Source organism: Leguminivora glycinivorella, chromosome 15 (genome assembly GCF_023078275.1).
Source record: "Leguminivora glycinivorella isolate SPB_JAAS2020 chromosome 15, LegGlyc_1.1, whole genome shotgun sequence".
In the NCBI taxonomy this organism is placed as follows: domain Eukaryota; kingdom Metazoa; phylum Arthropoda; class Insecta; order Lepidoptera; family Tortricidae; genus Leguminivora; species Leguminivora glycinivorella.
Window position 1 is genome coordinate 13556133 of NC_062985.1, and position 15819 is coordinate 13571951.

General features: G+C 38.3%; 1 protein-coding gene across 1 annotated transcript in view; it reads left to right on the plus strand.

Moving 5' to 3' along the window:
- The first annotated feature begins 663 nt into the window (after window positions 1-663).
- The window catches only part of LOC125234207 (hemicentin-1-like), a 43494-nt gene continuing 28338 nt past the window's right edge, over window positions 664-15819 (plus strand). The window contains exons 1-3 of the mRNA XM_048140416.1: window positions 664-718; window positions 1171-1313; window positions 12139-12349. Of these exons, the coding sequence (XP_047996373.1) occupies window positions 664-718; window positions 1171-1313; window positions 12139-12349 (409 nt within the window). The remainder of the gene's footprint in view (window positions 719-1170; window positions 1314-12138; window positions 12350-15819) is intronic.

Below are 15819 nucleotides of genomic sequence, written 5' to 3' on the forward strand. Positions count from 1 at the left end.
ATTTTTAAAAATACTTAAAATAAAACGCTCCGTTCGTTTCGTTCAATTTATGCAGTAACAGGTATTTGAAGTTGGCGATAACGGGTCCCATTTTGAAATAAAAATAACAGGTAAAAATACTAGAGGTACGTGTACTGGAGCTGTTCCTTTGTTTCTAGTTACCGAGGGACGCGAAAATACGCTTAGAGCATTGCAATTGTATCGCAGTGAAAAAGCAATATTTTGAAAAGCGGTCCAAGTTTGTTTACATTTTATTTTTGATATTTATAATCTGTGGCAGCATTTGTCCATCAAACATTGTTACATCAAACTGTTCAAAACAAAAGTATTTTCTGACAACGATTGTATGGAACAGCAGCCACCTCCTTCGCGTCAACATTTCGAACTTGGACTCCACTCTCGGAGTGGAGTTCGGCCAAATTCATTTCAAATGGAGTGAACTAGCACATGCGGCGAAGCTGTGACAGGTTGTTTACGCGTTCCTATCGCGGCGATCGCTGGCCGGGCACGTTACCACTGCATCCTACTTTGTGGTGACGTTATTGTTTTAGCTTTTGCTTTGTGCCAGGTGACGACAAATGCGATTTAGTTTTAGGGTTCCGGAAAAGGATATACGAATCCTAGTAGTCTAGCACGAGTGACCTTTTATCTGAAGCGCTAACGATGGATTTGGTTCCAAAGTCAAAACACAAGGTCTACCCGGGAGCGCTGGATCGAAGTACCTAGTAGGTAATTTAGGCTAAATTCATAAGAAGCCCACAGACTGTCAGTTCACCGGACGATATCGATTTCTTAGTCAAAATAACTGACAGGTCGTTATCCTCCGGCAAACTGATAGTCGGTAGGCCTCGTAATTGTATACGTGCGTAGAGAGTTACGCAAAGTCCGGTGTCTTGTCTTGACAAGGATGTCAGTACTCGTATGCTCCCAGATGTCTTTGATTCATCATGTCTAAAGAAAATAAGCTTAGAGCCCCTAAGTACACATTTTCTCAACACGACATCGTATTCCCGTATCCTGTTAGTTGTGATTTTTAACCCCCGACGCAAAAAACGACGGGGTGTTCACCGGCTACTTTTTAGATTGTTTTCGAGCTATTTATGATCCTACTGACTTCTTCAAGTTCTTCAAAGTCAAGCCACGAGTAATTTTCATTTGTTTTGTCCTCAGGTCTCGGTGGATTATCCGGCGTGACGACAGAAGTGCGGCCAGAACGACCGTACTTCGACGACGTGTCGCCTCGGAACGTGACGGCGGTCGTCGGACAGTCGGCCGTGCTGCGGTGCCGCGCCAAACACATCGGGAATCGGACTGTGAGTACAGTATCATTCATGGACCCCTAAGGAGCAAATATAGTCAGTTTTTTTTTTAGTTAACCAATTTTATCAATTCGTAAATATCGGGAATATATAAATTATTAAAAATATAGTAAAACAGTTAATGTGATTAACTGTAGGTACAGTCAACCATTTGGAACCCTAGGCCACTATAACCATGTCAAAATGACAAGAGATTTCTTACAATCTTATTTATAAAATCACTATGACATAGTTGGATGCTGATAAGCAACAATGTGTCAACCCACACGCCAACCATTTTGAGAAAATGGCGTCTAAAGATTTTTTCTCATTTTTTTGTGTTTCTCTTAAAAAAAAATGTTTTTATATATATTGTTTTGTTTTTCAGCTATAATACGTTCAGTAGTAGTGATTATTGTAGCTTAATTTCAAAACAAACTTCAATTTGACGAAATAATGCCCTTTTCTTTTATTGCGAATTGTTCGACGACGTCAAACTTTTTCAAGACTGTGTTATGATACTTAACCCACTTTTGCTAATTGTTTAAAAATATCTATGAGTCTTAAATAAACATGTTAAAGCACATAAATTGTTGTTGTAAAATACTCTACCTGTGCATATTTTTAACTTTATAAGTGTTAAGTAACATATCAGTCATGGTCACTTATGTTATTAGGTATGTAGGAATCAATACATTATTTATTAATCAAACCTTTTAATGATTTTTCTACTCCCGAACTGTTATTCGTCATTTACAGGATTGTGCGTATCGAAAAAACTGAAAACGCATTGTTTGGTTCTGTAATCATGGCAACGCATTGCATTAACGATACTCGTGTGTGCGCGGGAAGGCTTTGGGCAGCTGAGCTGACAGTGCAAACCTTTGCAATACAGGAAACAGTGTGAATTTCGCGAGAATTATTAAAAAAAACTATTAAAAACTAAATGCATGGTCGTTGTAAAAGTATTGTATGCAATGGTGTTTAACTGACTCCAAAATACTCGTGGAAAGTACGCCACTGATATTTCTTGACCTCCTTTAAACGCCTGTTGAATAAAATACTATAAATTAACTATTAGAGTAATGATCATTTCTAGACACATATTTAAATTATCTGTGCTTTTTCAACAAAAAATCGTTACAAAAACCAAATAATCATCTTTAAAAAAAATAAACTACTTATCTTAAATATACAACAAAATATTTTTTTACGCTAAGAAATAGACTAAGTCATTTAAATTATGAATAACTCATGACTTGTACAAGAACAAAACATAAAATATCTTTAACAAAATAATAAACTACCATTCAGTAAGTATTCAAAAATCAAACAATATTTTTATGCATACATTAACACGTCTTAATGTAATTAGTAATTATAAAAAAATAGTAGCTTATATTAGATTTTTATATAAAAACATACTTGTAAAAAATGTTTGCAAATTATAATAACGAATATGTATATTCATGACTTAAAATGTTCAATTTCGTACTGAATTTACCATTCATGTGCAAAAATATACTAATGGACTAAGTCATAACTTATTCAAACATAAATTAATATGAACAGTTATATTTTACAATATAGTGTCATGGTACTTACACCAAAAACGAACAATTTATGACCCGAATATAATTTAACAATAATGACTTATGTTTTATAACACGGGTCGTAGCATAAAACAACGAATAAAATATCATTTTACAATAATCATTCAAGTCTCATAGTGGGTAACTATGTCATTTTTTGCGTTTTGCAAGAATGAGTCAAGTGTAAAAAAATCGTTGAGTCAACCCTCTTAACACATTATTGTAATTTAAATATGTCTTCTGCCAATTACTATAATAAGTTAAGGTTCTTGACACATTAATGCAAAACAGGCAACACACGATAAAGGATTTGTGTTAACCTATTTTTTTACTTTTGGGATAGTGAAAATTTTCAAAATGAAAAGGTCATTTTTGCAAATAGAAGTTTAAAAATCCAGCTATAACATGGCATTAAAATCTCATGTTTTTAGTTTTTGTGGGTTGACACATTATTGCTTATCAGCATCCCTACAGTGGCTTAGGGTTCCAAGTGATTGACTGTACTTTAACCTGATGACCGGCCACCAGTTTACACTAAATTCGTCCCAATAAAAATAAATTAGAACATCCTCGCCATGTTCGCCTAAATCACTCCATCAACTTAAGCCTTGAAAAGCCTTTCATAAAAAAATGACACGGATAATACCCGCCCTCGCCATATATTATAATGCATCGCGGGACATGTCGAGGGGCCATATATTCCCCAAGTGTTCACCATTTATATGCCAGCCGCTGGACCGTGCCTGAGGAGGGCTATCGGAGGCCTTCGACATTGAAAAATCGTGTCATACTGCTAAGTGATGGATGGAGTGAGCTGTTTCAAGTGTTTTATGCGAGTTTAAAAAGGTTTACGAATGTATGATCGATTGGGAATGTACGTGATGTGGCCGGTAAATAAATAGACGTGCTGACAGTGCATGACTGATGACTGATGTTAGGAGCGCGTGTCAAAAAACGTGCTTAAATAAATAAACAAATAAATATGATAATATTGAATTTCACGGTACACAGGGGAGACAATATTGTAACTACAAATCTGTTAATACTTGTCTAAATCGAGACTACACTGAGAGAAAATACAACCAGTTTTCATGTACGTTCAACAAGTTTTTTGGTTAAAATAGCGCCTACGTCGCTTTGGTTCAAACGACAAGCTACTTGTCATTTGAATCGGCAATATATTTGAATCAACAAGTCGATTTTATAAAAACAACCTGACACATATTGTTTTAAACATACGTTTGGCTGATTCAAACGGATAAACCGCAACAAGTCGAACTTGTTAAATTCACAATACAAATTTCTCTCAGTGTAAGTAAATAAAACTTTGTAAGACTTAATTTTAAACTAACGCCGTCGAAGCTAGCGATAAAGTGGTCCAGTGCAAGATTTTTCCATACAGTTTTTTTAAATGTGTTGACAAAGTCAAACGCATAATCTCCCAGAACTTCGGCACATTTCCATTCTAACTTCATGGTTTCTGATTTCTTCGAAACTGCATAACTAACAATAATAGCAGAATCCTTGCCAAGAACACTAATTATTTGAAGTGTTGAACCGTGATCATGCCTTACGCCTGCCAAGCAGCGTTCTACATATCCACAAACTTACTGGTTCCGGCGCTCGCGAAGCTACTGTCATACAACTGTCTGAAAGTTTGTGTGTGATGAAGTTGGTTGTTGATTTGGCTGCTCGCACGGATACGTTTGGGCGGCCGCGAGCCAAATTGTCTTTATTGTCGAGTCATTGTTTTTGAATGGTCGTATCGCCCATATCTTTTCATTTTGAGTCGGATTTGGTTTCATATGCCTTTTGAAAAGGAAATGTTATTTTAAAATCTATCAAGTACGAATAAGATATTTATGAAAAAGTTGTTTGTACTTACTTAATTCGAATTATTGATGTTGTAATCAGCAGTAGCAATTATTTTTGTAGCCCCGATTGAAATATCCAAAACATCAATCATTTTGCGCCCATTAAAAAGAAAACAGCGCTTCATTTGTGCGTACAGCATCTTTATTTGACCACAACCATTCTTTGTGCCCTTTGAGGGTGAGTAAATGCGCGTTTGAATTATATTTTTTAATTCGGAGGTTCTGAAAAATTAAAAAATAAATTCTCCTTTGTCGGGCTTTTGTTTTTAGACGTAATTAGCGTGAGCCGCTGCGAGCCGCGTAAGCCTACGTAATTAAGCAAGACGAAGCGTCCGCCGTTTCTTGGCCCTCTAAAATAATAAAATAAAGTAGGGGACGGCATTTTTGGGCGCTCTCAAATTACTCAAGTTCTGAATATGCTAATTTTATACCATTCACTAAAACTACTTGATGCTGTGGACAAAGCCGAAAAAGCAAAATAAGAGAGGCTGACCCCATTCGCCACGTGAAATGTGTATCTGTATCTCATAATATTCGGTCTGGACCTAATTTTAAATTGCACAAGGTGTTAGGTCAGTGTTGGACGTAATCGTCAATTACCATTAACCATTAATCAATTGCATTGGCCATTGATTTCGCAATTAATCAATTGCATTAATGGTAATTGCAATTAAATGTAATGGCCATTTAATTTTTGCGAAGCTTAATGCCATTGATTGTCAATGCAATTGTCTGATTAATGCCATTAAAGTTAATAAAAATTAATGATCATTGATTTCAATTGCAATTATGTTTAATGCAATTTATTTATTTTTTTCATGAACTAATAATTGATACTACTATTTTATTAAAAGTGTTTAAATATTATAAAAATCATATGAAAACAAACTTCAGTGAGTCAATAAGGCCTAGCAGAATGACCCGACCTAAACCCTGGCAGTGCCTAGAGGAACTCAGGTTTGGTGCGACATAGACACACGTGTGTTGTACCGAACCCGAGTTCCTCTAGGTGCAACCAGGGTTCAGTATCAGCTCTACCTTGGGTACTGCTCACCCAAGTACTCATCAAGACAAGTCCTACGACGAAAACAGCGTTTGCCTATGTTACACCAAACCCGAAGTTCCCTTAGGTGCTGCCAGGGTTCAGCATCAGCTCTATCTTGGGCTCTATCTTGTTATCAGCTCACCCAAATACTAGTTGGATGACGAAAATGGCTTGTTTTTATGTTGCACTAAACCTGAGTTCCACTAGGTACAACCACAACCAGGGTTCACGAAGAGCAGATTAGAAATCTCAAAATAAGTACCTATTACCTACTTAAAACTTTTATATGTTTCGTCTTTTTTAAATTACACAATTTATTTTTGTTAATTGTTAATTGTCAATGACACTTTCAATTTACATTAGTAATTAATTTAATTTTTAATGGTTTGTGTAGCAATTAGCCATTAATCCTTTTCAATTGTTAATTTTTCAAAATGCATTAACGTTAATGGCAATTGGTGTTAATTGCAATTAACAATTAATTTTCCGTCAATTGTCAATGGTTAATGGCAATTAAAGTTTTCAATGGTTAATTTTTAATGGTTAATTGCATTGACGTTCGGCCAACACTGTGTTAGGTGCACAATGCGGATTATTAAATATAACTTGCACGTTCAAACTAAACTCTACATTATATTTATTAGTAAAGAGGTTTCATTATATAAATTTAAATAGATATCATACACGAAAGAAAAAACGACAGGGCCCACTGGTGGCCGAGCCGGGAATCGAACACGGGTCTTCAGCTTACGCGGCTAACGTCCTCACCACTAGACCACCCGCCCGCCCAGGCCGCCGCGCAGGTTTCATTATACTTAAATTGATACAAACTAAGACGAAATACTGTCTAAGATCAGTGTCTTTGTAAATTATGAAAAATTATTAAGAAAATCAGTTTACCTTGCATATACTTTCAACTCGAAAAAGCTTAGCCTTATTAAATTAATAAAAGATATTTCGAGTAAAAGCTTTAAATGTTCGCCTTAAGCAAAATGTTTCAGAATTTTATGTTTATTTTCCTTCATCAATATAAATTGACGAGGTACATTTAACTCGAACCCGACTAATCCAGGCGACTCGATTAAAATCCTCATTCAAAGCTGAATTTCTCTTAAAGCTTTAAGTACACGAATAATGGTACTATTTAGTACAATTTTAAGAATAAATAAATGAGTGAAGTGAAACAACATTTTTTTGTCAAATGAATTTCAATATTTGTATAAATATGCATTTAACTTCTGTCACTGCCATATCCGATCTACACGGTGTAACATGAGTACTGATGTGCTGACGGAAAGTTTCCAAAATTCTGAAATTTTCACATAGGAAAACTTCGGAAACTTTCCATACTTTGTATGGACAATTGTATGGATGGAAACTTTCCATTTCATAAATTTAAATTCCCTTTATTTTTCGTGAATTTTTCATGAAATTTAAGATTTGTTTGGAAAGTTTCCGCAACTTGCACATCACTAAACATGAGGAAACCGAATAATTTTAACCACGAATTTCTGAGGCCAAAAAAATGTTATAGTTATAAGTTTAGGCAAATTAAAAAAAAATGTTTTTCATATAAAAAGTTAATGTTAATCATGAAATGGCACTGAACTGGGTTTTTACATTGTTTCAAAACTGTCACATTTTGACATCTATTAATGAGAATAGTGAGACCCACATGACGGCATCAACGGCGTTAAAAAGGTATTCTGTAACGAGTAACAATAGGTAACAAGTTGGTTTTAATCCTTACTATTTACTATTAATATTATGTGTGTGTGTGTGTGTGTGTGTGTGTGTGTGTGTGTGTGTGTGTGTGTGTGTGTGTGTGTGTGTGTGTGTGTGTGTGTGTGTGTGTGTGTGTGTGTGTGTGTGTGTGTGTGTGTGTGTGTGTGTGTGTGTGTGTGTGTGTGTGTGTGTGTGTGTGTGTGTGTGTGTGTGTGTGTGTGTGTGTGTGTGTGTGTGTGTGTGTGTGTGTGTGTGTGTGTGTGTGTGTGTGTGTGTGTGTGTGTGTGTGTGTGTGTGTGTGTGTGTGTGTGTGTGTGTGTGTGTGTGTGTGTGTGTGTGTGTGTGTGTGTGTGTGTGTGTGTGTGTGTGTGTGTGTGTGTGTGTGTGTGTGTGTGTGTGTGTGTGTGTGTGTGTGTGTGTGTGTGTGTGTGTGTGTGTGTGTGTGTGTGTGTGTGTGTGTGTGTGTGTGTGTGTGTGTGTGTGTGTGTGTGTGTGTGTGTGTGTGTGTGTGTGTGTGTGTGTGTGTGTGTGTGTGTGTGTGTGTGTGTGTGTGTGTGTGTGTGTGTGTGTGTGTGTGTGTGTGTGTGTGTGTGTGTGTGTGTGTGTGTGTGTGTGTGTGTGTGTGTGTGTGTGTGTGTGTGTGTGTGTGTGTGTGTGTGTGTGTGTGTGTGTGTGTGTGTGTGTGTGTGTGTGTGTGTGTGTGTGTGTGTGTGTGTGTGTGTGTGTGTGTGTGTGTGTGTGTGTGTGTGTGTGTGTGTGTGTGTGTGTGTGTGTGTGTGTGTGTGTGTGTGTGTGTGTGTGTGTGTGTGTGTGTGTGTGTGTGTGTGTGTGTGTGTGTGTGTGTGTGTGTGTGTGTGTGTGTGTGTGTGTGTGTGTGTGTGTGTGTGTGTATGTGTGTGTGTGTGTGTGTGTGTGTGTGTGTGTGTGTGTGTGTGTGTGTGTGTGTGTGTGTGTGTGTGTGTGTGTGTGTGTGTGTGTGTGTGTGTGTGTGTGTGTGTGTGTGTGTGTGTGTGTGTGTGTGTGTGTGTGTGTGTGTGTGTGTGTGTGTGTGTGTGTGTGTGTGTGTGTGTGTGTGTGTGTGTGTGTGTGTGTGTGTGTGTGTGTGTGTGTGTGTGTGTGTGTGTGTGTGTGTGTGTGTGTGTGTGTGTGTGTGTGTGTGTGTGTGTGTGTGTGTGTGTGTGTGTGTGTGTGTGTGTGTGTGTGTGTGTGTGTGTGTGTGTGTGTGTGTGTGTGTGTGTGTGTGTGTGTGTGTGTGTGTGTGTGTGTGTGTGTGTGTGTGTGTGTGTGTGTGTGTGTGTGTGTGTGTGTGTGTGTGTGTGTGTGTGTGTGTGTGTGTGTGTGTGTGTGTGTGTGTGTGTGTGTGTGTGTGTGTGTGTGTGTGTGTGTGTGTGTGTGTGTGTGTGTGTGTGTGTGTGTGTGTGTGTGTGTGTGTGTGTGTGTGTGTGTGTGTGTGTGTGTGTGTGTGTGTGTGTGTGTGTGTGTGTGTGTGTGTGTGTGTGTGTGTGTGTGTGTGTGTGTGTGTGTGTGTGTGTGTGTGTGTGTGTGTGTGTGTGTGTGTGTGTGTGTGTGTGTGTGTGTGTGTGTGTGTGTGTGTGTGTGTGTGTGTGTGTGTGTGTGTGTGTGTGTGTGTGTGTGTGTGTGTGTGTGTGTGTGTGTGTGTGTGTGTGTGTGTGTGTGTGTGTGTGTGTGTGTGTGTGTGTGTGTGTGTGTGTGTGTGTGTGTGTGTGTGTGTGTGTGTGTGTGTGTGTGTGTGTGTGTGTGTGTGTGTGTGTGTGTGTGTGTGTGTGTGTGTGTGTGTGTGTGTGTGTGTGTGTGTGTGTGTGTGTGTGTGTGTGTGTGTGTGTGTGTGTGTGTGTGTGTGTGTGTGTGTGTGTGTGTGTGTGTGTGTGTGTGTGTGTGTGTGTGTGTGTGTGTGTGTGTGTGTGTGTGTGTGTGTGTGTGTGTGTGTGTGTGTGTGTGTGTGTGTGTGTGTGTGTGTGTGTGTGTGTGTGTGTGTGTGTGTGTGTGTGTGTGTGTGTGTGTGTGTGTGTGTGTGTGTGTGTGTGTGTGTGTGTGTGTGTGTGTGTGTGTGTGTGTGTGTGTGTGTGTGTGTGTGTGTGTGTGTGTGTGTGTGTGTGTGTGTGTGTGTGTGTGTGTGTGTGTGTGTGTGTGTGTGTGTGTGTGTGTGTGTGTGTGTGTGTGTGTGTGTGTGTGTGTGTGTGTGTGTGTGTGTGTGTGTGTGTGTGTGTGTGTGTGTGTGTGTGTGTGTGTGTGTGTGTGTGTGTGTGTGTGTGTGTGTGTGTGTGTGTGTGTGTGTGTGTGTGTGTGTGTGTGTGTGTGTGTGTGTGTGTGTGTGTGTGTGTGTGTGTGTGTGTGTGTGTGTGTGTGTGTGTGTGTGTGTGTGTGTGTGTGTGTGTGTGTGTGTGTGTGTGTGTGTGTGTTTGTTTGTCCGTCTTTCACGGCAAAACGGAGCGCGGAGCGACGAATTTACGTGACTTTTGGAGGTGGAGATAGTTGAAGGGATGGAGAGTGACATAGGCTACTTTTTGTCTCTTTCTAACGCGAACGAAGCCGCGGCAAAAGCTAGTTGGTTATAAATCTGAAACTAGGCGAAATTAGAAAAAAAAAGTCATTTTACTCTTAAAATATGATCAGGAATACGATGTCAAAATTATTCGATTTACTCATGTTACACAGTGGTGTATATCGTTTCTTGAGCAATTTTTACTCGTATCCAAGTTAATTAAATTAATTTTAATTGATGTCAGGTACTTATGAGTCTTTAAAATTAACATAAACTTACGGTATTTGAAATAAGTACTTAAGGATTCTTACAGGTTGTGTCAAATATTTTGTATTACTTATTTTTATCCAACCAATTTATATTATTACCAAGAGATTAAAAATTAAGTGACTTCCATGATATTTACCTACACGTGTTTTTACACCAAATACCTACTTTCATCCGCCGAGTTTTCCCAACATTAATTAACCTTCATTATGGTTAATTTACTTCTAAAGTAATTAAAACTGGACCATTTAAAAACAAAAAACACATTTTACAGTTGAATGTGCAAGCGTGCCTCATAAATAATTCATGCTGGAGTGTGGGAACACGCGAATGCTGCACAATGCACATTTTTATGACGTTTTATTACACTGTTTAAACAAACTAATGTTGATGAACATTTTGAGTGTTTCGCTTAAACTACATTTAGAGGCGAGGAGGGATTTTATAAAAAAAAAGAATAATAATTTCTAACTAAACTACTTACTACAGAAAGTGGAGTCTGACAATAAAAACTACTTATCGCGGTGAGAAATATATTTTGAGTGACCTACTTACAAAAAAGACAGTGCAAAACGCAAATATTTCAAGCCTCTGCCACATTAGTAATCACTTTACTTTTTGCCAGCATAAATTATCCATACTTAGGGCCGGTTGCATCAAACCGTCTGTCACCGTTAAAGCGTTCGTTATATGTTATTATGTATGGGAAGTTCCATAGACGTCTGCTGCGTGATGATGATGTGTCTGTCAACTGTGGTTGATGCAACTGGCCCTTAATATTATAAATGGGAAGTGTGCGTTTCTGTTTATTTCTCCGTCTTTCACGGCAAAACGGAGTGACGAATTGGCGTGATTTTTTAGGTGTAGATAGTTGAAGGGATGGAGAGTGACATAGGCTACTTTTGTCTCTTTCTAACGCGAGCCAAGCCGCGGGCAAAATCTAGTTATACATAAATAACTACCACCGCTGTCTTAGCAGTGTTAAACTGACATCGACGGTGTCATTCATTTGCAAGTAGGTACCTACGAGTAAGATGTATATTTTGTATAATTATAAAGATGGCGAATGCGCTCGCATGTATGTCAGAGTCAAACCGGTGGTAGCCGTATAGTATTACACACGGAGTGAAAGCTAAATAAAGAGATTTGTTATTTGAGTTCAATTTCAAAACTGATTTTAATTTATTGTTGAACAAACTAACCAAAACTAGTACCTACTCTGTATACTGTATGGCCACAGTATAATAAAGAGTAGGTACTATCGTATGGTATGGCCTAAATGAAAACGCGTTATCGCTAGTTAAAATTTGTTGCCCGTGTGGCCTCGGTGAAAATCAGTTTTAGCTAGAATTTTTCAGTCTAAAATTGTAAGTTCAGGAAGTATTTTGGTGCGAGTAAGGTTGACAGAGCTGAATGTACTATGTTAGAGTCGGTACGCATGTGACACCTAAAGTCGCATTTAATCAGTTGTTTCACACTTGCCATCCATGCTAGTGTAAATGGGAAAGTGGGTGTCTGTTTGTTTGTCCGTCTTTCACGGCAAAACGGAGCGACGAATTGACGTGATTTTTTAAGTGGACATAGGCTACTTTTTGTCTCTTTCTAACGCAGGCGAAGTCGCGGGGGAAAAAGCTAGTTTTTAATAAAGAAAATGCGTTTTTGGTCGAAAATATTCAGTAACTATTTAATTTATGTTTATTGTGCTCTGCCCCTCTAGCACAACTTGTCTTGTCGCGCGCGAGTCCATACTTGAAGTCGCGCTTGATGTATGAACTCACGCTCGACAAGGCAAGTTGTGCTAAAGGGTCTGGTATTAATTGAAACCTCTCTCCAGGTATCGTGGATGCGTAAGCGCGACCTTCACATCCTGACGTCACACATCTTCACATACACGGGTGACGCACGCTTCAGCGTGCTACACCCTGAGCCGTCAGATGACTGGGACCTAAAAGTGGACTACGTGCAGCCACGGGACGCCGGTGTCTATGAGTGCCAGATCAACACCGAGCCGAAGATTAATATGGCGGTGTTTTTGACAGTTGAAGGTAAATATAGACATATCTACTCTAAATAGTGTAGTTAGCTAGTTAGGTCACGATAGGGTACCTAAGATGAACTAATTTTAGCCGAGGGACGCCGGCGCGTATGGGCATTTCCAGAATTTGGGACCCCCCAATCAGCGAAAGTTGTTAACAAAAATTAACTCACTGTCAGTGATGTGACGATAATTAAGCATGAAATTTCAATAAAATATTGTTTTTGTATTAATTACATAAACTTTAAGCGATAATTTACATTCAGAATGTGAAAAAAGTAAATTTTTAGACAGATTTTATGCTTAATTGTCGTCACAATAACAACTTTTGCTAATTGGGGGGACCCAAATTCTGAAAATGCTCGTATGTGCCAGATCAACACTGCACCAGACAGAAGATAAACAAGGCGATGTTTTTGACAGCTGAAGGTAAATACAGAAATATCTACTCGTAAACATGACTATAGTAGGCCACCCTGAGCCATGTCATGACTAGGTGCAAAAGGTAGACTGCGTATAGCTAATGTGGGAGGGACGCAAGCGTATACGAATGACAGAGCAATACCGAGCTGAAGATTAATATGGCATTATTTTTGACAGTTGAAGGTAAATATACTCAATACTCAATACTCAAAGCTTTATTGCAAATAAGGACAAATCCATGCAGTAGTGGATACACAGTATCAATAGAATCTTAAGCTAAACTAAACCAAATAGGTATGTAGGAATATTCATCTCAAAAAGGTATTAATAAAATTCACATTATAACATTAAACAATTCATAGTGTAAAATTTAAAACGATTCGATAAAATGATGAATAAGAGATATAGAATTAACCACTAGAATTACTGAGTGATAGGTCCCTGGCGTCCGAAGACTGAGAAACCTTAGTGGAGCTGAGGGACGCCAACGTGTACACGCTTAAACGCTTAATTTAACAGATCGACTCGATCGAAGACGTACGTACCACGGTCGATAATACTTAATTTAACAGATCGACCGTTGCGTATGTATTTACCGGCATAATTACTCGTGTTGCGTCGAAATAGGGTTAATTATTGGGAACAGATATACTGTCTGTAGGTAGTGTATCTAGTAGGTAGATTGTTATTTTTAGATAAGATGGAGCGCATCGCCAACAAACTGTTTTACAGTTTGGCAAACTTTAATAATATGCTTGTGTACATTGCCTTTTTTGTTTAAAAAAAAAAGTTCTGTGGTTCAAATATTTATTGCGTCCAAGTACACATAAAAGTTTATATTTAATTGGTAATATTTAGCCCATTAGAATATTTATAATATTAGTTCGGGTTGAACATGAACATTGTCAAAGTAAAAACACTAGCCTCAACATTTAAAAATAAAATTAAACGGAGTGAATATAATATATTTGTTTTGCAACAAGTACAATTTGTCTGCCGACGTTGCTCGTAATTTACAATTTGGACGCAAACGCTGAACATGTACAGTAAAGCATGGCATTACACGATGATATATGTTTTGCTTAAAAGCTTTTATTAAGAGCGTTTTAAAGTTTAAATAAAATAAAACTGTCACGATGTACCTATTACCTATCTATCTAAATATATGAAAGTAGAAACTGCCACAGCCGAAACCGCTGCTGGTCCTAGGGATTCCAAATTTGGCACTGACGTTCTTTATAATGTGTAGAAGAGCACTAAGAAAGGATTTTTCAAAATTCACCTCTTAAAGGGGTGAAATGGGGGTCCAAAGTTTGTATGGAATAACAATATTAGATTAGTACGCGGGCGAAACAGCGGGAAAAGCTAGTTTAAACATAAAGTTTTAGTGATTTAAATTTTATATTTTATACCTGAAACCTGCTACATCTTTGAAGTCTGGTCTGGTCTGGTATATCTGAAGTCTGCGATACACATTGGACTAAAGCAGCGTAGGGTCTATAGCCCGAGCCTTCTCATGCGTCATACTTGGTTATACTACATAGGAGGCCTGTGTACAGTAGACGGAGGCAGAATTATATTTTTTTACGTTCTTTTGAAGTCTGAATTAATTTGAAGACACGAGTACATAAACGATCGCAAAATTTAAATTGTAAATAGTACTTAGTACCTAGAAATCTGCAGTTCTTGAAAATTTAGTCCCCAGTTTAGGTACCTAAAGGTCGCCGACCGCAAGATTTATACAACTCATTCCCTAATCCAACAAACGTTTTAAAAACTTTAATAAAATATAAAAACGGTCTCTATTCTGGGTACACACAAGGACCCACTTTGTCCCCAGCTGCCGTCCAATGTGAAAACTGACGAAGATATAATCGCACATTCATCTATTGTCATATTAGGGGGCTAATGCTCGTATACAAAGTGAGGCATATCAGTCTTTGTTAAGCACGTGGAACTCGGCTTGGGTATTTGATTTTCTTTCTTATGAGTTGCCGTCAGTTTTTAGGGTTCTGTAAGAAGGTTCAAAACGAACTTATGGTGCGACTCTGTCCGTCGATCACATTACTTTACTTACATTAGCCGGCGTAGCTTTATTTGACGTTCATATGCGCATTGTAATATGCCTACTTGAAAAATAAATATTTCATTTTCATTTCATTTCATTTTCATTTTCATACTAAACATATCGAGAACTACGTATGCTGTCTATTTAGATATAGTTATGATATGGATATTGTTAACTACTACAAATTGACCTATTATTTTCTAGTTACTAGGTCGTTAGAAAGAGCTCAAATTATACAGTCATTCAAACATTTTTTTAAAGGATTAGTTTATAGACACTAACATGATTTTGCAGACAAACGTGCTTGCTCGATGGTAAAATACTTTGTAATAAAGCGTTAACTGAAAAAAACTTTTAGAAAATAAATACTGCCTGGCTGCCGCTCTAAAAGTTTAAAGTGTGACTCGGTAAAACTGTCAACGCCTCTTTGTCGTTCAAAGCTTTGTCCAAAGTTAGTGTATAAATTAATTTAATTTGTAGGAGGTAGGGCATAGCGAATGATATTCCGCTTTGTGTGGTAGGGCACAGCACAGCGGATATCGTCTCACTCGAATCTAGAGCAGAGCCCAACTGGGGTAGTACCTCCGCCTTACAGAAGACCGCAGCCAAATAGCACTAGACCCTACTCATAGTGTTGTGTTCCTGCCGTTGAGTAAGGCTGCCAGAGCTCAACGAGGGTGCGGTGTGCTGATGACGGGAGGACTTACGGAACTAACTTGTTCCGTCTATTGTCCATTGAGTCGTCGGCAACCCGAACCCTCCTTAGAATTTGTACACTCCTTTTTGCTGTGAACTTAACACAGCAAAAGGGAATGTAGGTACAAGTTTCTAATGGGGTGGCAACGCGCATGTGACTCTGTTTGAGTTGCAGGCGTCCATAGGTTACGGTGACCGCTTTACATCAGGCGGGCCGTATGCTTGTTTGCCTCCGACGTAGTATATATATATATATATTTTTTTTTTATTATAAATGGGCTTACTCTTGACCA